General features: G+C 44.0%; 1 protein-coding gene across 1 annotated transcript in view; it reads right to left on the bottom strand.

The window, feature by feature from the left end:
• TMEM132D (transmembrane protein 132D) overlaps positions 1 to 25768 on the bottom strand; it is a 774579-nt gene that overhangs the window by 545302 nt on the left and 203509 nt on the right. The window contains exon 2 of the mRNA XM_021072330.1: positions 21437 to 22328. Coding sequence (XP_020927989.1) covers positions 21437 to 22328 — 892 coding nt within the window. The remainder of the gene's footprint in view (positions 1 to 21436; positions 22329 to 25768) is intronic.

The following is a 25768-nucleotide window of genomic DNA, read 5'->3' as shown; positions in this document are numbered from 1 at the left end:
TTTCTTCTCCACCACCGTGGCCACATTGGAAAGTAAAGATTTTAACAGGACCCTTGCCCTCCTGAATAGAGTCAGAAATCTATCAGCAAGGAATAGAGGGGGAAGCAGACATTGGCTAGGCAGCTAGTGGCTTCTGGCAGAATGACCAAGAATTAATTCTGAATAATTGATGGCAAATCAACATGCTGTCCATCTGTGACTATCCAAGTTCAGGAATGAAAGGAGAAGAGAGACTTTTAATCCATGGCAATGAATACGCCCCCTCCCCCAAGTATTTATGAGGTTCCTTGGGGAAAACTGTCCTCCATGAAATCATTCAGTGCTTTTTATTTTCTCTTCTCATAGGTGCAAATCATATGGAATGAAGTGACTTGGACAGTTCATCTCCAATTAGTAAAAATCAGTATTTGGGGGCCTCTTTCAAAAGTGAGCCTAGAATATTTGTCTTTGTCTGACTTATGTCCCTTGGCAGACCCTGGCCCTCCAAGTTGCTGCCAATGACAAACCTTTGTTCTTTTTTAATGGCTGAGGTGCAGCCGTAAAAAAATGCAAATACCGGGGAGGGATGGACTGAGGGTGTGGGATTGGCATGGCCCCACTGTGGTATAAGGAACAACTGGCCAGCAGGGCCCTGCTGTAGAGCACAGGGAACTCTACCCAATATTCTGTGATCATCTATGTGGGAAAAGAATCTGGAAGAGAACGGGTGTGGCTATATGTATAACTGAATCACTTTGCTGTAAGGTAGAAATTATCACAACCTTGTAAATCAACTACACGTCAATGAAACTTTAAAAATTGCAAATACTGGAGTTCCTGTCGTGGCGCAGTGGTTAACGAATCCGACTAGGAACCATGAGGTTGCGGGTTCGATCCCTGCCCTTGCTCAGTGGGTTAAGGATCCGGCGTTGCCGTGAGCTGTGGTGTAGGTCGCAGATGCAGCTCGGATCCACATTGCTGCGGCTCTGGCGTAGGCTGGCAGCTGCAGCAGCGATTAGACCCTTAGCCTGGGAACCTCCATATGACATGGTTGTGGCCCAAGAAATGGCAGAGAAGACAAAAAAAAAAAATTGCAAATACCATGTGACATTCCTTGTATGTGGACTCTAACAGCAGACAACAAACTAGGGAATTTAACAAAAAAGAAGCAGACTCACAGAGAACAAATTAGTGGTTATCAGCGGGGTGAGGGAAGGGGGAGGGGCAAGACAGAGGGAGAGGACTAACAGCTACAAACTACTACATACGAATGAATAAGCTACAAGGATATACTGTATAGCACAAGGGATAGAGACAGCTATTTTAAAACATTTTTATTTTTTAAAAACATTAGTGCATACATTGAGGAGAAGAGGGGAGAAATGCAATGTTTACACATCTCTTGCAAGGAGATATTTGTGACTGGAAATCATCCTCTCTTGATTTTTCTGACTTCTATTACAGGAAAAATATAATAGCGAGAAGGTAGCCATCAGACTTTCAGTGGAGGTAAGAAAACTGTGACTGGAAGTCATCAAGGACCCACGAGCGCAATCCTGAGAAAATCAGTACACGATCTGGGAGCACAGCCCTCCTGGAAGGGTGGCTGACCTCTCTCCACACCCCTGGCTCAGGTCAACAGTCCCCAAACCTTCCGGACAATGAAAGAATTCCACCTTCAAGGGCTGCGTGAGTGGGAACCAGCTCTAACATAGAAACACATCTGTCAGGCAATAAGGGAATTTGCAATTAAAGTAACTAAATCCCCTTGAACTGCTTTTTGTTTCTCAATGTTAATGCAGTTTTCACCAGAAGAATGTAAAAAACAAAAACGAAAACAAAAAACCTCAAGGAGTTCCCGTTGTAGACCCATGGGTTAAGAACCCCGAGTGGTAGACGTGAGGATGAGGATTCACTCCCTGTCCTTACTCACTGGATAAAGGATCTGGTGTTGCTATAAGTTGCAGCATTTAGGTCAAAGCTGTGGCTCAGATACGGTATTGCTGTGGCTGTGGTATAGGCCAGCAGCTGAAGCTCTGATTCACCCCTAGCCTGGGAACTTCCATATGACATGGGTGTGGCCATAAAAATTAAAAAAAAAAAAAATCTCAAAAAAGAAGACTTTTTCAGAGAAGTACGAAGCCTCAATATTGGTCAGCCCTGAGACACTTTGGAATAAAACTAAAGACACAAAAATCACTAGATCCATGAACACAACAATGACAGCAATAACAGGACAACTAACACTTACCAAGCACTGCAGCACTTGCTATGTGCAGGGCACTGTTAACAGTTATTTGTATGCATTCATCACCACAGGGGTAGATGCTGTAATTGTTCCTACTTGGAGGTTGAGGAATCAGATGTGTTCAGAGGACCCAGGGAGTCTGAACTCTTTTTTTCTGGCCATGCCTGTGGCAGGTGGAAGTGCCTGGGCCAGGGACTGAAATCTTGCCACAGCAGTGACAACATTGGATCCTTAACCTACTATGCTACCAGGGAACTACTCAAAAAACATTTCCTAAATAGATTTCCTGAAAAAAAAAAAAATACACAGACTGATAAGTTGCAGCCCCACAGGGATCACTAACTGTTTTTTTTGGACTTCTAATTTCTGTTTTAATCTTTTTAGGGATGCACCTGAGGCTATGGGTCAAATCAGATCTGCAGCTGCTGGCCTATACCACAACCACAGCAACTTGGGATCATAGCCACATCTTCAACCTACACCACAGCTCATGGCAACACTTAACCCACTGAGCGAGGCCAGGGATCGAACCTGCATGCTCATGGATACTAGCTGGGTTCCTAATCACTGAGCCACACAGGAACTCTGACATCACCTTCTTTCCACACAGAAATACAGCTAGCCCTTGCCACCTGTAAGGACGCCAGCAGCCTCTGTATATAAGAACAAGCATGATGTAGGTCCCAAACTTTATCCTCTTCCACACCCCAGGGGTACCTCCAGCTTGGCTGATGGGCCACCTTAGGTGTAGGGATCTGACACAATCTAAACAGCAGCAGTGATGCTCCAGGCAGGCTGAGCCAAATCTAAGCAAGTAGAAAATGAAGAACCAGACAGATGCTGAGAGGTATTCACCTTGGGAGCTGCTGGTATCACCAAGGGAATGGGCAATCCTGAGTGATGCAAGCAGGCCTTAGTATCTACCAGATAAACAGGAGCGAAACGCAAGGAACCAGGGCACTTGCAAGATGAGCTAGGACAAAAGGCAGCACGACATGGTACCCATGGAAAATCAGAAGTAGAAGGCAGAGGGATGCAAAGAGGGAACTGCGTTGTTTTAACGCTCTACTTAAAATCTTGATCTCTTTCAGACACAGAATTATTGAACACTTTATCATTTGCTGAGTCATTTGAAAATAGTTTCATGAGTTTTTAAACTTCCTAAGATGTGACCATCTCTATGCGCAGAGATTAGTTATATTACCCTTTTCCTATATATCATATATATAATCTTATATATATCCTAATATATATATATTACACAATGCACAGAGCTGTAACATACGTGATTTTCGCACAGTGATAGGCATATAGTAGATATTCAAATACATTTTGATGCATTGCCTCATAGTTAAGAACTTCAAGGCACTAATCTGTTTTGGCACATTTTGAAAAAAATCTGCAAAATCCATATTCAATGCCTTTCTTCCGTATTTGAGAACCACCTAGGATGATCTGGGAAGTCTTTAGGGACCTTCAATCACTCTCTCTTCTTAGATGAAGTACATTCTATTTAATTCCCTTGAACAAACTTTACAAAGAAATAAAACTCATTTCTCTCTTAGGCACACTTCTGAAAAAAATGGCTCAGAAGTCCTCCGCGTGGTAGACCAGAAGTAAGTTTGAGCCAGAGGGAGCCACAAGTTGGGGGAATATTGGGAAGACACACATGTTCACATTTGGCAGGAGTTTGTGCCATATTTCTTGCCCATTTGCAAAAGCAAAAAATTGAATTTGGAAGCTTTTGTTTAAGGAACCTTGGAACTATTTCCAATGTTTCCTTCCCCATGGAATGTGGAGGGACTGAAAATTTATTTTGGCAAGAGAGAGAGGAAACAAAGAAAAGGTAAACGCTGAGACAATACATAAAACTATCGTTTCATAATATTCCTAGCAAAGAAAATAGAAGAGTAAAAAATATTTGTGACCAGAGGAAAGGAGCCGCATGTGGGACATTTTTCATATTTAGGAATTTATATTACTCTACAAGGAAGAGAAGCAACTCAAAAGATCACTTTGTGGAAGAGATGAGCTCCAAGCTCTGGTGAAATGGTTGTTTCCAAAAGATTTCCAATGTTAAATCAAAAACGGGTTTCCTCTATATTCAGTATCCCTTAATAAACCATCATGGAAAAGGATATGGAAATACACAAACATACATGCATATGTATGTGCATGTATATGTCATACACACACACACACACATACATATACAATATGTGTAGGAGTTCCCGTCATGGATCAGTGGTTAACAAATCTGACTAGGAACCATGAGGTTGCAGGTTCGATCCCTGGCCTTGCTTAAGGGGTTAAGAATCCGGCGTTGCTGTGAGCTGTGGTGTAGACAGCAGATACAGTTCGGATCTGGCATTGCTGTGGCTCTGGTGTAGGCCGGCTGCTGCAGCTCTGATTAGACTCCTAACCTAGGAACCTCCATATGCCATGGGTGCGGACCCAGAAAAAAACAAAACAAAACAAAAAAGAGACAATATATATACATATATATTTATATACATACATATACACACATATATACACATACACACATACATATATATACTGAATCACTGTGCTACATACCAGAAACAAACACAACATTGTAAATCTATTCTTCAAATTAAAAAGAAATTTCCTGGCACTCCTGCTGTGATGCAAAGGGATCAGCAGCGTCACGGGAGCACTGGGACACGGGTTCGATCCCCTGCCTGGCACAGTGGGTTAAGGATCTAAACCTCAGCCACAGCCGTGGGGAGGCCAAAAATGAAGAAAAAAAAAAAAAGAAAAAAGAAATTTCCTTGATAAAAAATGCATCCCAGGAGTTCCCTGGTGGCTCAGTGGGTTAAGGATCCTATGTTGTCACTGCTATGGCTCTGGTTAGAGCTGTGACGCAGTTTCAATCCATGGCCAGGGAACTTCCGCATGCCACAGGTATAGCCAAAATAAAATGAAACAAAATGCATATCTATCCTTCATTAAAAAATGCACCCCAATAAATTAAAAGTGAGTGCATTTTCAGATAGAAAGAAGTAAATATAACCAGCACCTTGGCCAGAAAAGCCTTCATCATTGCTCTCAGAAACTGCAAGACCAGCTGATTAAGTTAGTTTTAAGAATGTGGAATATTAGTTAAGTACCAGTGGGAATATAAGAAAGTGAGAAAACCAAGCTGGTTGAAGGGGGAAGGAAAGACTACATGGAAAAGATAAAATTGTGGGGCTGAAGGGGTTAAACAATTTGGAGCAAGGCTGGGGAACAAAGCATGATCAGGAAGTGGCTGGGTCAGGGCACAGGGGAGAGAAACCCCCAAAGAAACAATTCTGAATGGAGGGCAGCCCGTGGCGTCAGGGAAGGGGAGAGGCACCAATACTAGCTATGGGGACAAATACAAAGAGTTAATTTCTAAATTGGAGAGAAACTGTAGCTCATCCGACCTGGAAGAAGAGAGATGAAAAAGCAAACTGGCGTAACAAGAGCGGTCCTGGGCTCATGGCTTGTATTCCTCTACATCCCAAGCCTAAGGCTGGACTGCAGAAGAGTGAGGATCAGACCACAGAAGACCACGGTTAAAGTAAAAAGAAATGTTGAAGTGCAGGACAGACATTTCCCACTCCAGGACTCCAGGCTGCTCTAGTGACAGTATTCCCATGGCCACCACAGCGGCGGCGGGGAATGCAAAAGAGGCAGACTGTGATGAAGGGTAAAGTGCCAGGTTATCTACCTTTGAAGTCCAAGAATTAAACCATGAGGGATGTGAGAGAGGCTGCCAGGGACCAAACCAGCCCCATCTGAGCACACAGCCAGGCCTCTTGTTTCCATGGCCACAGAGTGATATCGAACCACATGACCAATGGCATCTGGCCAATAGGATGTGGACAAAAGTGATGTCCATTTCCAGGATGGTCAACACTCCCTACAGGACCCTCTACGCTCTCACTTCCTACCTAGTGGCTGGAAGCGAGGGACCTCAAGTCCTACAGGATGCAGGGTCTCCGGGGAGCCTGGGCTCCCACATTCTCCGTGGATGCTTCCTAGGGAACACTGGACTTTGAGCAGGAAGCACACATGTACTGCAGGAAGGATGTGAGATGTAGGGGTTGGTTTGTTACAGCATCTGGAGACACCGACTCTAATACAAAGCAGAAGATGGATTTAGGTAACCGAAGGAACCAACCAGAGCCTGAATTCTTGGGAAGAGTCAAAAGCAGATCATCTGGGTGAGGGTGACAGTAGCAACGTCAGTGCAGTCAGATTAAAAAAAAAAAAAAAAAGTGGGGTTTAAAATGGATAGTGCTTCATACAATTAAATTCATCCATTTGACAGGGTTGTTGAGTTCTGACAATTTTACAGACCCGTGTAATCGTGCGATCTACATGCATGTGCATCTGTATGTCTGTATATGGATATAAATATGTTGCCGTATGTTTCTATGAGTTTTCCGACCTGCATCAATTTCCACAACCACCCCTACAATCAAGTCCCAGAAGTTTCATCACCTCAAAGCCTCCCTTGTGTTTTCCCTTTTCAGTCAAAACATCTCTCTTCTCAATCGCTAGCAACCGCTGACCAATTTCCCATCCTCATACTTTGCCAGGATATCACATAAATGGAATCACACAAGATGCAGCCTTTTGGGGCTGGCGTCTTTCACTCAGTGGATTGCCTTGAAAGCCGATTTTTTAAAAATGCTATGAGACGGGGAAAATGACACAAGGGTGGGAAAGGCTGGTAGCTGATGGATCTGGGCCACTGGTTCACAGAGGTTCATTATTTCATTCCCTCTTTTTGCATAATTTGGGAAATTTCAATAATAAAAAGGTTTTGAATGTTGAAATCGTAATGTCTCTTATTTCCTCTGGTTGTATTATAAGTGTTGCCACTTAAAAGGAATCCAAAGAAATCAAAGACCTCAGACAGAAAAAAAAAATCTGGACTGGCTCAGCCTAGACAACCTGGTCTTGGAACAATGTTGGTCTCCTTACAAGAGGCAGGGAGTAAACAATGGATAGTTTCTTTGCTTTTCTTTTTTTATTAGAGTAGAGCTGATACAGCGTTGTGTCACTTTCTGTTGTACAGCCTAGTGAACCAGTCATACATATACACACATTCATTTTCTCCTGTTATATGTGGAATCTAAAATACGGCAAGATGAACCCATCCACAAAACAGAAACAGACTCACAGATATGGAGAACAGACTCACAGACGTGGAGCACAGACTCACAGATGTGGAGCACAGACTCACAGACATGGAGCCCAGACTCACAGACATGGAGCACAGACTTGTGGTTGCCAAGGGGGAGGGGAGAGGAAGTGCAATCGATAGTTTCTGAGTCTGCATTTTCAGGATCTGACAGTTTCCAACATCTAAAGAAACCAAGAAGCCGTGTCCTATTTCTCCAGAAAAAGCCAATATCAAACCTTTGCTCTGGACCAATCTGAGCATCCCTTAAGTTTCTGATGCAGAGGCTCAATAGCACAGAAATAGGCCAGTTCATTCTCCAAGATAAAACTTGCCTAAAATGAGGGAACCTACTGTAAAAAAATTGGATTTGGCCCCTTTTCCAAGGCGACACAGGTCTGGTAGGAGACAAGACCTAATTTGAGGCATGGGTACAGTCACCCCATCGGCGCAGCAGAAGACTCCCTCCAGCAGACTGCGGATGACACAGGAAGGCTTAAATCTTCCCCTCTCCATTTGTACTTGTCGGAAATATAAGCTCCCCTGAGTATTCCTGGCTGTTAATATAGTCAAGAGTTTGAAAAGTAGAATTAAAATAAATCTACCTCAAATCAACGGAAAAGGGCATCAGGTGCTAATTTTGGAGGCATCAAGGAATTGAATGAAGCTTTGGAAAGGGCACATTTTTCTGAGCAGCATGTTGGAAATCCAGGCAGCCCTGCCCTAGATGTCCCTTCTGGCAAAGAAAATGGGTAAATTCACCTTAAGAAAAGGCGGCTTTTCTTATACTGCGATTTTACTTAGAGTGACAAAAACTTTCTTTTCTTCTGAGAACCTATATTTCCATTTACCAAAGTAACCCCATTTTCAGAAATCTTTTCCCAACAAATCAGATCCGTAGTAACAAGATGATTCTCTTGTTTGATTAATTCTTGGTTTAAAAGATACTCAAGACCAAACTCTGAACTCACCATTTAGATGATGGGTTAATCCTACACCACACCCATTCCAGGGAATTTTCTTTCTTCCTTCCTTTCTTTCTTTTTTCTTTCTTTCTTTCTTTCTTTCTTTCTTTCTTTCTTTCTTTCTTTCTTTCTTCCTTCCTTCCTTCCTTCCTTCCTTTCCTTCCTTCCTCTCTCTCTCTCTCTCTCTCTCTCTCTCTTTCTTTCTTTTAACCTGCAGCATATGGAAGTTCCCAGGCTAGGGGTCAAATGGGAGCTGCAGCTGCCAGGCTATGCCACAGCCACAGCAATGTCGGATCCAAGCCGCATCTTCAACCTACCCTGCAACTTGCAGCAACACCAGATACTGAACCCACAGAGAGAGGCCAGGGATCGAACCTGTATCCTCAAGAACAATGGCAGGTCCTTAATCCACTGAGCCACAACAGGAAATTCCTGGGGAATTTTCCACATAGACTGTGTTGCTGTGCTTTATGATAGAGAATTAACATTATTCTCTTAGATTCTGGTTGCTTTCAGCATGTGTGTTTTGGTCCCTCAACAAACAGATTCTTCTGTTTCTTTTGTTTTCTCTGCACAGCATCTAGGAAGTGGTAACACACTTGTCTTCAGAGCCTAAAAACACCGTCTACCAGTAAGGAATGAAGAGTTCCCATTGTGGCTCAGATTAAGAACCCAACTAGTATCCATGAGGATGCAGGTTCAATCCCTGGTTTCACTCAGTAGGTTAAGGATCCGGCATTGCCATGAGCTGCAGCATAGGTTGCAGATGTAGCTCAGATCTTGTATTGTTGTGGCTGTGGGGTAGGCCTCAGCTGCAGCTCCCACTGGACCCCTAGCCTGGGGACTTCCATATGCCCCAAGTGCAGCATTAAAAAAAGAGAAAGAAATGCCTAGAAAACACTGGGAGATTATGGAGGAAGAATTTAAACCTGGAGCCAAAGAATCAGTAAGAAGGTAGGTATAAACTTCATTAAAAATTACTGTGTACATTGGAAAGAGAGTCTGGAATTCAACTATATTTCATTCCATGATAAGAAGGAAAAGTTTCCTTAGGATAATGGCCTCAGCGGGGGGTAATCTGCCCCCCAGGGAGACACTGGGCAATGTCTGGAGACACTGGTTGATGTCACAGCTGAAGCAGGAGGAAGGTTACCAGTGAGCAAAGGATAGGCGCGTTGCTCAAAATCCTACAGCCACTGGAAATCCTATAAATCTTAGAACACCCTCTCCCCCCATCAGACACAGAGAGAGAGAGAGACAGAGAACAAAGTATTCAGTCCAGACAGTTGTGCTGGGAAACCTGCCTTAGGAGAAGAGCTGGGAACGAAAGGTAACCGGATCTGAGACACAGGGCCCCAGGTAAAAGGTCATTCTGCTTTCACATCGGCAAACCTGGGCTCCATCAACACACAGAGAGCCTTCTGGGGCTTTGAAATCGGTCATGATCTTTGACTTTAAATTAATCACCAAGTATGTACCAGGGTCGCTCACTGCGGCTTTGAGGATGCACAAGAAAGGAAAGAGGTCTGCTCACGTGGCCCTCACAGACGGCAAGACTGAGAGGGTCAAAGCACAATGATTTGAACAGCCGAATGCCAAGTGGTGGTGCAGTTTTATTAGAGAACAAATTAAAGCAAAATGATGAGGAGGAAGGGAGGGACCCTACCTGAGATGAAATAGTTAAAGGAGACTCACCAATACCTATGTATCTATGTATCTAGACAGCCAGCCATCATTCAGCCACCCATCTATGTAACCATTTACCCATGTATCTTTGTAGCTACCTGTCTACCTACCTATCTACCTATACGTCCATCCGCCCATCCACCCACCCATCCCCTATCATTTATCCATCCATTCATCATCTATGTATCTATGTATCTACTCAACTCTCATTCACCTGCCTTTCCACCCATCCATCTGTCCATCCACTCATCTATCTATCTATCCAGCGATCATCCATTATGTATCAATTATCTAGCTAGCCAGGTAGCTTTCCATCCATTTGTACTATCCCATCTTTGCCTTTCCACTTTTCTCACCTAATGTTGTTGAAAACTTTCATAGCAGAAAAGCTATACAGTATTCTTTTTAATTTTTCTTTTTCAGTCACACCTGCAGCATATGGAAGTTCCCAGGCCAGGGATCGATCGAATCTGAGCCACCACAGAGACAACCTCAGATCCTTAATCCACCGTGCCACAGCGGGAACTCCAGTATGCTGTGAATAGTATTACGTGAATGTAAATAATCAGTATCCCTTTAATGAGCACTTGAGTGATTTGTCGCTATGGTTCTGTTATCTTCTGCGTTGAAGGGCATGGGATGTTACCGTGGAAAATCTAAAAACAGTCTGAATGTTTCCTCCTGCTAAGTGACAAGTGACTCGCTTTTTCCTTACAAAAGGTTTTAAAATCTGGCACGTATCACTCACTCACATACACACACACACACACACACGTATATACAAATCATTAACTGAAATGAGATTTATGTAGTTTAAAGAAAAGAGTATATATCATACATAAACATTTTAAAAGACAAAAATGAACACTTAGGTATTAGCCCCCTGGCTAAGAACTAAAATTAACCCAGTATCTTTGAAGCCCCGTGCAAGTTTCCTCCCATGAATATCCTCACCCTCCCCACCAAGACCTACTAGTCTAAATTTTGTCTTCATCTCTTTGTTAATTCTTACAGTTTTACCTCAGTGAATGTGTGTATCCATCATCCAAGAACATGTTGTTAATTTGATGCCTCATTTTTAGTTTTGATTTTATGTACACATATTTTTCTGAAGCTTTCATCTACATTTAATAGTATACATCAGAGATCACCTACGTGGATGTCACTGAATCATTTTCATGAATATATGGGATTCCACTGTGGAAATACGCCAACATTCAGTTATCCATTAGCCTCTCCATGGTCATTTGGGACACTTCCATTTTTTTGCTATTAAAACAGTGCTGCTATGAATATTTCTAGATGCCTTCCAGAGAACAAACACAAGGGTTTCTCTAGATTCTATATCTTGGAAGGGGAAATTCTGGGTCATGGTGTATGCATATCTTTGATACTACTGGAAGATTTCCAATTATTTTCTAAAAAGGTTGTACCAATTTTGCCCTCCAGCAATAAATAGGCGCTTCCTCTGCTCCATATTCTCCACAACTCATGATATTATCAGACTGCCTGACTTTTGGCAATGTGGTAAAAATGAAATTAAAATACATAATTTGTTTGTTTGTTTATATGGAAGCTCCCAGGCTAGCGATCAAATCAGAGCTGCAGCTGCCAGGCTACGGCACAGCCACGGCAAAGTCAGATCTGAGGCACATCTGCAACCTGCACCACAGCTCAAAGCAACACCAGACCCTTAACCCACTGAGCGAGGCCAGGGATCAAACCTGCACCCTCATGGATACTAGTAGAGTTCTTAACTTGAGCCACAATGAGAACTCCCATAAAAATCATAAAAATGTATAATAGTTTTAATTTTTCTCTGATTTCTAGTAAGATGGGCTATCTTTTCTATTTATTGGCTACTTTGTTTTTCTTCTGTGAAATGTCTGCTCATATTTTTTGCCCATTTTTATTTTTGAATTATAGGTATACTTTATATATCCTGCATCCTAATTCTTTGTTGGTCTTTCTGTACTACAAATACCTCTTTCCATTATGGTTTGTTTTTTAATATAAAAAAGTACTTATTTTACTTTATTATTTATTGATTAATTGTCTTTTTAGGGCCACACCCTCGGCATATGAAGGTTCCCAGGCTAGGGGTCAAAAAGGAGCTGTAGCCAATGGCCTACACCACAGCCACAGCAATGCAGGATCCAAGCCACATGTGCGACCTACACCACAGCTCATGGCAATACTGGATCCTTAACCCACTGAGAGAGGCCAGGGATGGAACCCATGACCTCATGGATACTAGTCAGGTTCATTCCCATTGAGCCATGATGGGAACTCCTCCATCTTTTTCTATATAGACCAATAATACCCGCTTTCACTATGTTTACTCTGCTCCTTGTTTTTAATTTCTATTTTACAGTGCTTGGGTCTTCATTTCATGTGTTACTTTTTTGTTTCCTTTCTATATTTGAAATCTTCATTTATTAGGTTCAGTCCTCTTAAAAAATTCCTACTCATTTAGACACAGAGAAAAAATTTTTTTGGTTTGTTTCTTTCCAAATAAATTCTTCCTCCCTCTTATGTCTTTGTATTTTCTTCCTTCCTTCTGTCTTCCTTCTTCCCTTCCCTTCTGCAATATATTTACATAGATATACTGCCATTTCTTTTTATTTTTCTTCTTGTTTTTCTTTTTCAGCTGCACCAATGGCATATGGAAGTTCCTGGGCCAAGGATACAGTCTGAGCCACAGCTTCGCCCTGCACAGCGTCTGCAGCAATGCTAGATTCTTTACCTACTGTGCGGGGCTGGGGATCGAACTGGCGCCACCACAGAGACAAGCCAGCTCATTATCCCACAGTGCCACTGTGGGAACTCCTGCTATTTCTCTTTTCATCTGCTTCATGCCCAATGTGAACAACTCTGACCCACACCCAGGCTTTTCTATGTGTGTGAAGGCAACGGGGATGAATTCGACTTGACATGCTTTGTCTCACAAAATACACATCAACACTTAGAGTTTTCAACAACCTGGGATCACGGAGAGAGGAAGAAGGCTCAGTCAGGACTTTGAGGGATGAAATTAGGACGTGTCCCTCCTTTTTGTAGTTTTTCAGACTCTGCACCAGCATTCACTCAAGTGTGTGTGTGTGTGTGTGTGTGTGTGTGTGTGTGTGTGTGTGTGTGTGTTAAGACAGAGAAATGGAAGATGAGCGCGTTCATATTATACTTCTTCCATCTTCTAAGATAACTCTGGGCTTCAGATTATCCCTCCGGTTCATCTCTGGATCTGGGACACTTGCTTTGATAACGACAGGCATCCCTGGATGATCTCTTTGACCATCACCAATCCTTCAACTGCCCAGACGAGAAAGGGAAAAAGAAACACAGACATTGATTTTTCACCTTTGCATGAAGCATTCACAGCCTGGAGAGAAAAATATTATCTCACTCCTGTGTGTTCTCTTTCTTCTGCCTCTGAGTCATCTCAAACTTGTTATCTTATTTATGATGATTTCTGTTTGGGTAAATTCATCTCTGCCTTACCTCTGACCCTTCCGTCTTTGCTCCCAGCTGGGACTGACACAAGGGACAAACCCTGGTGACTGGCCCTGGTTCTCGCACAGTGTGGAGTGGATCAGTAGAGACATTCTGCTGGCATAAAAATTATCTTTGCAAACGGCTGTATCCACAGGGTCAAGTCAGCAAAGAGAATCCACAGCAGATAACTGACCAGAAGCACTTTAATACAGAGGATGAGGTACAGAGGGGCTGAAATTGCTGACAGAACAACTAGATGATGGTGATGCAGCCCAGATATTAATAACGGCAGGAAGTCTTGTCTCCTCAGCCCAGAAGGGCAAAGTAAGGTGGCCAAAACCAGTCAAAGAGGCCAAAACCAGTCTCCCTGTAGGCACTGGAGCTGTGCACGGGCCTGCCTGGTGGGAGGTGGAACCAGAGATGAAGGAGATTTCTGTCCAGAGTAGGGGACCAGGGAGCAAGAGAGAAAATCATCTGACTTCTCATCACCATGATTCCTACTGTTGGGTCTCATTGGCCAAACCCCATCAGAAGCCAAATCTGGGTAGGACAGGGCATCTGGGAAATGCAGGCGACAGAGGTGGACCTCCTGAGAATCACAGCACAGCAGGAGAAGGGTGAGGAATAAACCACAGAGCAAGTACCCCCAGGGCACCCACCCACCTCTGTTCTTTTGCAAGCAGGGCTTATTGATGAATTTTTATTTATTTTATTTTATTTTTGCTTTCTAGGGCTGCATCTGTGGCATACCGAAGTTCCCAGGCTAGGGGTCAAATCAGAGCTGCAGCTGCAGGCCTACACCACAGCCACAGCAAAGCCAGATCCAAACCGAGTCTGCAACCTACACCACAGTTTGCAGCAAAGCCACATCCATAACCCACTAATCGAAGGGCCTCATCGCACAATGGTTATGGGACCTCTGACTCCATAACCCACTGAGCAAGGCCAGGGATCGAACCTGTATCCTTATGGATACTAGTTGGGTCTGTAACCTGCTGAGCCACAACAGAAACTCCCTGAAATTTTGCTTGATTACTAATGACAACTTATGATCCCACCTATCTCTTGCTACCTAACAAACCACCCCAATATTAAGGGCCGAGAACACCACCGTTGTGTCATCCATCGTGATTTTACGTACTGGGAATATGAGCAAGGCTCAGCTAATGAGATGCTAGTTATTAGAGAAATGCAAATCCAAACTACAATGAGGTACCACCTCACACTGGTCAGAACGGCCATCATTAATAAGTCTGCAAATAACAAATGCTGGAGAGGATGTGGAGAAAAGGGAACCCTCCGCTACTATTGGTGGGAAGGTAAATTGGTACAACCACTATAGAGAACAGTATGGAGGTTTCCCGGAAAAAATAAATATAGAACTATCATAGGACCCAGCAATCCCACTCCTGGGCATCTAACCAGACAAAACTATAATTCAAAAAGATACATGAACCCCTATGTTCATAGCAGCACTATTCACAATAGCCAAGACATGGAAACAATATAAATTTCCATTGACAGGTGACTGGATTAAGAAGACGTGGTACACATCTTCTGAGTAGTATACACAATGGAATGCTACTCAGCCATAAAAAAGAAGAAAATAATGTCATTCTTAGCAACATGGATGCAACTAGAGATTCTCATACTAAGTGAAGTAAGTCAGAAAGAGAAAGACAAATACCGTATCACTTATACATGGAATCTAAAATACGGCACAAATTAACCTATCTACAAAACAAAAATAAACTCATAGACATGGAGAATAGACTTGTGGTTGCCAAGGGGGAGGGGAAGGGAGTGGGATGGACTGGGTTTTAGGGTTAGTAGCTACAAACTATTTCATTTAGAATGGATAAGCAATGGGGTCCTCCTGTATAGCACAGGGAACTCTACTCAGTCTCTTGAGCCAGACCATGACGGAAGATAATCTAAGAAAAGGAACACATATATACTATGACTGGGTCACTTTGCTGTACAGCAGAGCTAGGCACAGCACTGTAAATCAACTATACTTTAATAAAAAAAAAAAAAAAGCCAGTGATAGGTCAGGCTGGGAGTATATGCCCTTGATATGACGCAGTGAAAAGGGCAATTTATCTCTGTGGTTTTTGACCCTCAGACCCATGGCTTTAGTCTCATCATGAGAAAAATGTCAGACAAATCCCAAATGAGGGACAGTTCCCCATAAGGTCTAAACAGGAAGTCTTGAAGTTGTCAAGGTCAACAAAAACAAAGAAAGTCTGAGAAATGGTAACACTCAAGAGAAGTTAAAAAGACAAGATTACTTGTCTGGAACAGAAATGGGTGTTCTGGGAGTTCCCACTGTGGCACAACAGAAACAAATCCAACTAGTATCCATAAGGACACAGGTTCAATCCCTGGCCTCGCTCAGTGGGTTAAGGATCCAGTGTTGCTGAGAGTTGTGGCATAAGTCGCAGATGCAGCTCAGATCCCACATTGCTGTGGCCGTGGTATAGACCCACAGTTACAGCTGTGATTCAACCCCTAGCCTGGGAACTTCCATATGTGTAGGTGAGGTCCTAAAAAGACCAAAAAAAAAAAAAAAAAAAAAAAGATCAAGGGAATTTCACTAAGTGTAGGCTTTAGCAATTGATTAATTGTTACAAATTAATCATCCCAATGTAAGATATTAATAACAGGGGGAAACTAGCCTTGAGGCATGTGGCATTGTCCAGTACTGATTTCATAAGTTTTTGGCAAATCTAGGTCTATTCTCTAATAGAAGTTTTATTGAAAACAGATGGAACACACTCTCTTCTCTGTCTGCCTCTCACTCCACTCAGCTTCAGAAACAACTCCATTTATCCCCACTGGATGACCACAGGAGATTATAGTAAGAACAGAGGGAATTATTGAAGGAATTCACTGTGCTAGGCAGGGAAGAGGTGCTGGGGAAGCAGGCCGTCACATCTAAACCAAGGGCACCCCACCCACCCCAACCCTAATACTGTGCACTGCCAAGGCCAGCACTCCCATCGCTTATGAATTCTTGAGACCCACAATATACGTCTAACCAACCTTTTATTTATTTATTTTTCTTTGTTTTCTCTGCTGAGCCCAAGGCATGTGGAAGTTTCTGGGCCAGGGACTGAACCTACACCATAGCAGTGCTAACGCCAGATCCTTAACCACCAGGCCACTAGGGAACTTCTATTTATTTTCTTAAATTAGTCAGACTGGGATGTATTTCCAGTAACCAAGAATATTATTGGCTACCCCAGGGCATACTATACCTGAAACAGAATAAGGAGAGATCCTATCCTGGTTCAAGGCAAGTCCAAAGACTGCATCATTCAAGTGAATGAAGCTCCATATATTATTTCTTTTTCTTTTCCTTTAGGGCTATACCTGTGGCCTATGGAAGTTCCCAGGCTAGGGGTTGAATTGCAGCTGCAGCTGCTGGCCTATGTCACAGTCACAGCAATGCCAGATCCAAGCCACATCCGTGACCTATGCCACAGCTTGCAACAACGCTGGATCCTTAACCCACTGAGCAAGGCCAAGGACTGCACCTGCATCCTCGTGGAGACTATGTCAGGTTCTTAACCCGCTGAGCCACAATGGGAACTCCACACCTGTTATTTCTTTTTCTTTTTTTTTTTTTTTTTTTTTTTTTTTTTTTTTTTGTCTTTTTGCTATTTCTTTGGGCCGCCCCCGCGGCATATGGAGGTTCCCAGGCTAGGGGTCGAATCGGAGCTGTAGCCACCGGCCTACGCCAGAGCCACAGCAACGCGGGATCCGAGCCGCGTCTGCAACCTACACCACAGCTCACGGCAACGCCGGATCGTTAACCCACTGAGCAAGGGCAGGGACCGAACCCGCAACCTCATGGTTCCTAGTCGGATTCGTTAACCACTGTGCCACGACGGGAACTCCCACACCTGTTATTTCTAACAAGCTCAAAACCTTCGGCAAAGTGAATTTCCCAAACCACCAAAGTCTATGTTGTGGACCTTATGAACCTCAGGCCCACACTGTACTTTTGTCAAATATTCTTATTTTATTCCCTTTCTCTTTTATAACTCTCCCCTTGGCAAGAACACCTACTTGATAATAATGCCTTATATGGAGATGGCTTTAGATCAGACCACAGTGCTGGGCACCAATTCTTTATTAATCCTTGAGTATTTAGCATTTCAAACTGTAAAGACTGCAGCCAAGTAAATATATTGGTTACTGATTAACACTATGTCCATTCATTCATTCAACCAATCTAAGAATATCTCTGCCATGGACAAAAGCACCCAGGCTTCTGAGTGCCGTGCCCCTGTTCTGCACCTTTCCACCTGCGTCTCCTGGAGTGTCCAAAAACCACGCTAATGCTGTGCAAATATGTGGCTCCAGATCTAACAACCAGAACTCCTTTGAAACTGACTTCCTGCGGGAAAAAGCAATGGAAGAAGAGATGCGGAGGATGAGCAAGAAAGAGCTCTGGAGTTCTTTTATTCTCCAGACGCATCATCAGGTAATGAAAGACTGAGGATGCTGCTGAAATTGGCTCTCTGTAGGGGAAGGAAAAGGGACCGAGTGGTGAGAACGTGGAAGAAAGGGCCCAAGTGCTGTGGGATGCTTCAGTTGTCCACTGGAAGGAACACATTTTCTGAAATTAAAAGGGACCCTTAGATGTCTAAGGAATGAAAGCATTTTCCTTTGTTTCCTTTGTGGAGGTCTGCTTTGGAAGGCACAAGCTCCAGGAACGAACAGAATTTCTAAGATGACAAACAGCCCCATCGGGGTTTCCCTCTTTGCAACGGTAAACACACAGGCGCACACACAACCAGCTATTTTTTCCAAACTGCCCTTATGGATAACTTGCATGACAAACCTTGAAATGAAACCGAGAATGAAAACCAAGCCCCTGTGTGCAGCCACGGGGTCACCGGGAGATCACAGGCACAGCGGTGATAGGCAGGTGGCAGTGGGTGGTCAATCACTGCGTGCATAGAACTTGAATTGCAGCTGCAGCAGGAGCCGATCTGAACAGGCTCCTTCCTGTTGGCGGCAGTTAATGTGGTCGCCTCCCTACCCTGGCCATCCTTAAGTAGCGATCGATGGCCGGCTGACAGCTGACCTACTAAACATGAACCCACCTCTGAACCACGTTAGCACTGTCACCCCTGAGTCTAGCAACAAAGTCAACATTTCAGAGGAAAGCACCCAAGGATACTTGACTGCATCTCTCAGGGTTATTTATAGCAGATGGCCAGATAGAGCAGGCCCCAGCTAATTCTAAATATTTGGAAGCTATGCTAAATTAGTGTCAAATTGACTTCATTAAAAAAGATATACAGTTTCATTATTTTCTGATTATGAGAATTCAAACTAAAGGCTGATGACATTGCCAGATCCAAGTTCCCTGCCAGCTGTCTTCATAAACAGATAAGACTTACTTGTAATTAGTGCATGTTAAGCATCCAGCAAGCACATTATTAATGAATGCCAGCTTTTAAAGAGATTGAAAACTGTGCCACCTTACCACGCTAAACACATGTTCATGAAATACTTACTGATTTCCCTTCCTATTGTTTTAGCCAGAAAAAATAGATTAAAACACACACACACACACACACACACACACACATTTCTAATTGATGGACTCTGAAAAATGCACTCCGGCGATCACCCCAAAATTTTCCAGTCTTTTGACTTTACAAGTGGAGCCACCAAATCTAGATGCTTCACAGGCCTCTGTTTCTGAATCTGCCAAGATTTGGATCCTTCAGACTCTGCAGCCCAGCAGAGCCAACTTCTATAGGTTGTGCCACAGCTTGCAGAGGTTGGGGCCACCCTCAGAACTCAGATGAACACGTTTAGCAGGCAATCACTTGTGGCCAGATGCACAGCTTTCGGTGAAATTTAATTCTACACCTACAACTGCTTCCCCCCAAAAAACGGGATGTGGAGATCATCTCCTGGAGAGTTAAAGCTTCAAGGAGAGTCTGGCTTTCAACCCAGGGTCCAGGAAATCAACCAGCTGTAGGTGGCCAATGGAAAAAAATGGCAGAGCATGAAATCCTGTGAATTCCCCTTATTTAAAACCTTTCATTCCCATCAGCAAAATGTTCCTGGAGATGAGCAACCATCTTCACTGAGAATATTATATAAGAGTGTTAAACCTGGAAAATCCAAGCACAGAGCCAGGACACCATGCAGAGGGCCCATGAGCAGCTGAACCTAGGTCTGATTTCCAAAGGACAGAAGGACAAGATCATGAGGACTCAGTCCCACAGGTTTGCCTATGACCCAAAATCCCCATGTTTAATCCACAGATGCACTCTCAATATCAACCAAAGGTTTCACCTGCCAACAATCAGCCAAGTTCAATCCTTAGGTTAATTCTATCCACTGGTTCTGTTTCTTTGGTTGAGATTAAGAGGGAGTTCCCAACACTAGGTCACAATCAACAAAACTGAAATGTGCAAGAGAATGATTTCTTTCTTCCTTTTCTTTTCTTTTTGTTCTGTTTAAGGCAGCACCTGTGACACATGGAAGTTCCCAGGCTAGGGGTCAAATCAGAGCTGCAGCTGCCAGCCTACACACAGCCATGGCAACACTGGATACAAGCCGCATCTGTGACCTACAGTACGCCGTATCCTTAGCCCACTAATCGAGGCCAGGGATCAAACCCACATCCTCATGGACACTATGATGGATTCTTAACCTAGCCACAACAGGAACTCAAAGAATGATTCCCTTCTTCAACTCGTCTACCCCTTAATGAACACAGAAAGAAAGAAGTTTTTATTAAAAAAAGAAAGAAAGAAAAAATGTAGCTATTGAGCCCAGATGGAGAGGGAAAAGAGGGACTAATCATTATGGGATGAACTTTAAACCCCACATATATGAGTTCCCTGGTGGCTCACTGGGTTAAGGACCTGGTGTTGTCACTGCAGTGGCTCTGGTTGTTTCTGTGGTGTGGGTTCAGTCCCTGCCCAGAGAAATTCCACATGCCATGGGCATGGCAAAAAAACCAAAAACAAAACAAAAAACAAAACCCAAACTGCAGGTAAACATATCCCATGTCCAGTAACACTATGTTCAGGAATCATAACAAATTTGATTGGATCAAATTTGCTATTAGATCAAATGTCAGATAATGTAGCAATGTTAGGTCATATTTAGAGACCCAATAACCCTTAAACCAAATAGCTGTTACAATCAGACTTGTCTGTGTTTAAAACAAACCAAACAAAAAACAATCAAACCAAGGGAAGCAGCTTTTCTCACACACCATTTTCCAAAGAGAAACACACCCATTTTTTTTTTTTCTCCTAAAGCCCACAGTTACTCATCTTAAATGCCTCATCTTCAGTATAAGCTTAAGTAAGACACTCAACGAATTCTACCGTACATCCTTCACACTGTCTGCTCTTTTATAGGTTGCACACTAGGTTCTATTTCCAGAGAGAAACAAAATGATAAGTCTGAGGTTGGTACCACAGCATACTTAGAACTCTCGTGTTTGGAAGAGATTTTGAGTTGGCAAAACTGTATTCTCTATCCTTGCCGACAACTGTCGCCATCCCATTTGCAGACTCATTTCAACCATGAGCCATTCCAGTCTCCCAGAACCCGCAGAGAACCCCTAAGCTTAGGCAAAGGCAGAACATCAGCATCTCCTTGGTGGTTCTGGGATGGCCAGAAAAAAAACCCAATAATAAAAATATCTTCCCCACCCAACTGCCAACCCAGAGAGAGCCAACTGGCCTCTCTGTTTGACAGTGAAAATGGAGTTTGTAAAAGCTGGTGGGAGGCTTCGACCCGGGACAGCGCCAAAGCAGCTCTCTGGATGAAATAGACGGCGTCCCAGAATCACCCCTGACCTTGGCGCTCCTACAGGGAGACTCCCAAGGAACTCACCTCAGGGTGAAGCGGTCCTCGGTGGAGTTTCTGGAGATGGAAATGGGAAAAGTCAGCACATCTCCTTGCCTGACCGTCTTTGGCACGTACTGGACGGCCACGTTGTTATCCAAACGTAGTTCTCTCAGGGCTGGCCGGCTGTGGGTCTGGTAAAGAAACACACTCCCGATCCTCTGCAAGGGAGGCCCCGATTCATCGACATCCGGACGCATCCCTCCAGCTTTCCTGGCTTCGTCCTTGACACAGTCTCCACGCTCGTCCCAGTCCCCCGGCTGCACAGTGTAGTAGAGTTCCACGGGGCTGCCCTCGGAGGGCTCCAGCGACTTCTTCCTCCCGGCCACCACCGTCGGGGGGCTGAACCAGCTGGCCAGGAGCTCCAGCTGCGCCACGCACAGCCCCAGGGCCCCTTGCAGCCGGCAGCTGCCCCGCACCTCCCGGGTCTCCCGGAAAGCAAACACCCGCAGGCAGGGCAGCTTCTGCGCCTGCGCGGGGCCGGGGTCATCCCAGTCCCTGCCCACCACGTGGAACAGCACCTGCACCCGCGGCCGGCTCAGGTACACCTTGTCCCGCAGGATGTGCGCTTTCAGCTTCCAGTTCAGAGAAAATTTGCTGGTGAATCCAAAAGGGCTGGAAGGCAGCATCAAGTCCTGGGGTACCACTTGCTCAATGGCGAAAGGCCCATAGCTGGCATTCAGGACCGGGAGCCTCTTGGATTTGTAAATCAGGAAGGACTCCACGCGCGACTGCAGGCTGGAGTTTCTCATGATGTCCTGGTTGGCTTCCTTCAGGAAGAAGGACACGTCGGCGTGGTGGATGTGGTAGGTCACCGGAAGGTAGGTGGGCAGCAAGGAAAACCTCTGGATGCTTTCCAGGATGCCTCGGCTTTCCGCCACTGTCAGAAGGAATGGGGTTCAGGTGTTAGAAATTCTAGGGCAGGGTGAGCAGTACTGTAAGTGTCCCTGCACCCCCTTTGTAACTGACTGCTGTCTTTACACTAATTATGCAATTCTTTTTCCACAATGTCTTACTTAACTAATCTTGTTTTATTTGGGGGCCATACCTCCAGCATGTGGAAGTTCCTGCATGGGATCAGGGATCAAACCCACTGCCACAGCAGCGACCCAGGTGCTGCAGTGACAACGCCCAGTCTTTAACCAGAGGAGCCACCAGGGAACACCAAAATCAACTCATTTTATATTAGATATATTTCTTTAAAAATTTTTGATGCCACTGGAGTAAGCAGACAACAGGTATCATTGGCCATAGACAGAAGTTGAGCGTGCAAACAAAATTTAAAGTAATGCCTTTAGCAATGAAGTCCTACTGTACAGCACAGGGAACTATATCCAATCTCTTTGGATAGAGACCATGATGAAAGATAATATAAGAAAGGGAATGTACATACATGTATGACTGGGGCACTTTGCTGTGCAGAAGAAATTGGCACAACATTGTAAATCAACTACACTTTAATTCAAAAAAATCATTAAGGAGTTCCTGCCGTGGCTCAGCAGAAACGAATCTGACTAGTATCCACGAGGACGCATGTTTGATCCTTGGCCTCGCTCAGTGAGTAAAGGATCCACATTGCTGTGAGCTGTGGTGTATGTTGCAGATGCAGCTCGGATCCCGCGTTGCTGTGACTGTGGCTGTGGCTGGCAGCTGCAGCTCCCATTCGATCCCTAGCCTGGGAACTTCCATATGCCAAGGATGTGGCGGTAAAAAGACAAAAATAAATAAATAAATAATCATTGAAATTAAAAAAAAGAGAGATCCTCATGAGAAAGGTCTCAAGAATCCACTGGCATCCAAAAGACAAGGGTTTTCCCCTGAACTCAACCAGACAGACTGAGACTGGAAACAGGAATGACTTTCTCAGCATGTGGTTGGATGCCGCTGCGTCGCTATTCTAACTGACACCATTTCATGGTCTGGCAGATACACATGCTGCACTTAAAGACACACTGATCATTGGGAAATGACAAAAGATGTTAAGACGGTCCATCCTAAGTCACTTGGACATCATGGACTTTCCCCAGGGTAAAGCTGACCCATAGCAAGAAAAGACTTTGGTAGGGCAATGCTAGGAGGAACCCTCCAGAAAGAATGATGACGAGCTGACCACATCATGTGGCCTCCACGTGTCCCTACAACCCAAGAATCAGGGGAGCCCATCTCTTTCATGACAACCACATCCTTTGAAAAAGCTGTGTTGACACAAGGCACAGAAAGCATTCTTTTTTTTTTTTTCCCCCTCCCCGAATGTACCCTTCCCTCAGAGGGAAAAAAATCCAACATGTTGTTTTTCACAGTGTGCCTTACAGTCAGTAAGAAAAACACAAACATAGAAATTGCATAATTCAAGGACCAACTTAACAGGTCTTAGAAATGGAAACCATTGGCTCTGGGAACACTGGCTTTCTAGGCAAAGCTCCACAAGGTGTGAAGCCCTTCTCATGAATAGCCATGTAATTATCTCTGGTTATTTTGCAAGAAAAGCAACACAAGCCCTGGCATTCCCACGGCCAACCTGTTTCAGAGCCACACCTGAGCACGTTTTCTGATGCATGAGGCTTACTTGAGTCTGGACCCCTCTTGGCAGTTGTGTGTAAGCAGAGAAATTCAAGAATCAGAGAAAGAGTCTTGACTGTGGCTTTGCTGCACAGATCTCAAGAGAGAGCACTCAGGTCACTGAACCTTTCTGCTGGGCTGGTCTGTAGACACAGGTCATGGACTAGAGCTTGGAAACCCCAGCCAGTTCTAACAGTACAGAGCGCTATGCTGTGATCCATCCCACTTCCAGACAAGAAGCCAGCGTGATGTACACTCACCATGAGTTAACGGACAGCCCCAAGAGATGGGCTCTTTCAATCCCACGGCATCACTAAACTCAGGCCAGGCTGAGCCCCAGTTCAGCAATGAAGGCTTCTATGGTGCAGAACCATTGGAAACCTCCAATATCTGAGCAGTTTTCATTCACTCTCTCAGCGATTTCATACAATTCAAGCTAATAAACAGGAATTTCTTCTTTACCTGTCTTTTTAGGGCCACACCTGCGGCATATGTAAGTTTCTAAGCTAGGGGTCAAATTGGAACTACAGCTGCCAGCCTACACCACAGCCGCAGCAATGCCAGATCTGAGCCATGTCTGCGACCTACACCACAGCTCATGGCAACACCGATCCTTAAACCAGTGAGTGGGGCCAGAGAGCAAATCCAAATCCTCATGGATACTAGTCAGGTTCTGAACCCGCTGAGCCACAACAGAACTCTGGAATTTCTTTTTCAAAAATCAAAATATCGTAGACCTAACAAAAGACCTTCTCTGGATCACATTTTCCTTTATGTTCTAGAAATCGCTCAGGATTTATATTTATACATTATATATATATTATATATATATATATTATATATAATTATATATATATAATTATATATATATTTATATATATATTTTAATAAGCTCATATTTTTACATGTGAGTTTTCGTGAAAGCAAAGAACAGGCAGTGAATTTCACACTGATGATCTGGGTTCAAGTTGTCTCCTTCATCCCTTCTCTGGGTACCACCTCCCCTCGCCCACTTTGCTAACTACATTCCTTAGGATTTGATGGAAAAGGCACTTCTCTGGAATGCTGCCTTTGACTGTGTGATTCTGAGTCCTATGCCCCACTGATGACCTTCTGTATGTCCTGCTCTTCCCCATCATAGGGCTTTATGCTCTGCTGTAATTCCCTTTATGTCCCCGTGAATTATATGAAGTGAGCAGAGATGACATATGGGCCTTTTCTCCATTGTATTCATAATCCTTAGGAGAGCACCTGGCAAAGATTAGGTACTCAGTCAATATTCGATAAACAAATGATGCTTTCAGTATTACAAAAGGCAGATGATATTTTCATATCAGGATTTTATAGGTAGTCTCCTCTTCTTCCATCAGTCTATAATTAGACTCCTCCATCCTTTTATCCTATGTACGAGCTCCATATAATCTTAGGAATATGGGACTCAAGAAGGTAGGCACTTCTCTAGGTCCCTAAAAGACTTAAATCCATTACACAGTGGCCGTGATTCTTAAAAATACATCTTGGTGTCATGGGAGTGAAAAAGGTAGGCACAATGAGGTCCTTAAAAGACCTACAACCTGGGAGTTCCCGTTGTGGTACAGTGGTTAACGAATCCTACTAGGAACCACGAGGTTGTGGGTTTGATCCCTGGCCTTGCTCAGTGGGTTAAGGATCCGGCGTTGCCGTGAGATGTGGTGTAGGTCACAGACGCGGCTCGGATCTGGCGTTGCTGTGGCTCTGGTGTAGGCCGGCAGCTACAGCTCT

This window comes from Sus scrofa, chromosome 14 (assembly GCF_000003025.6).
Source record: "Sus scrofa isolate TJ Tabasco breed Duroc chromosome 14, Sscrofa11.1, whole genome shotgun sequence".
Taxonomy (NCBI): Eukaryota; Metazoa; Chordata; class Mammalia; order Artiodactyla; family Suidae; genus Sus; species Sus scrofa.
Note: the sequence above shows the minus strand (reverse complement) of the source record. Positions and strands in the feature narration are given on the sequence as shown.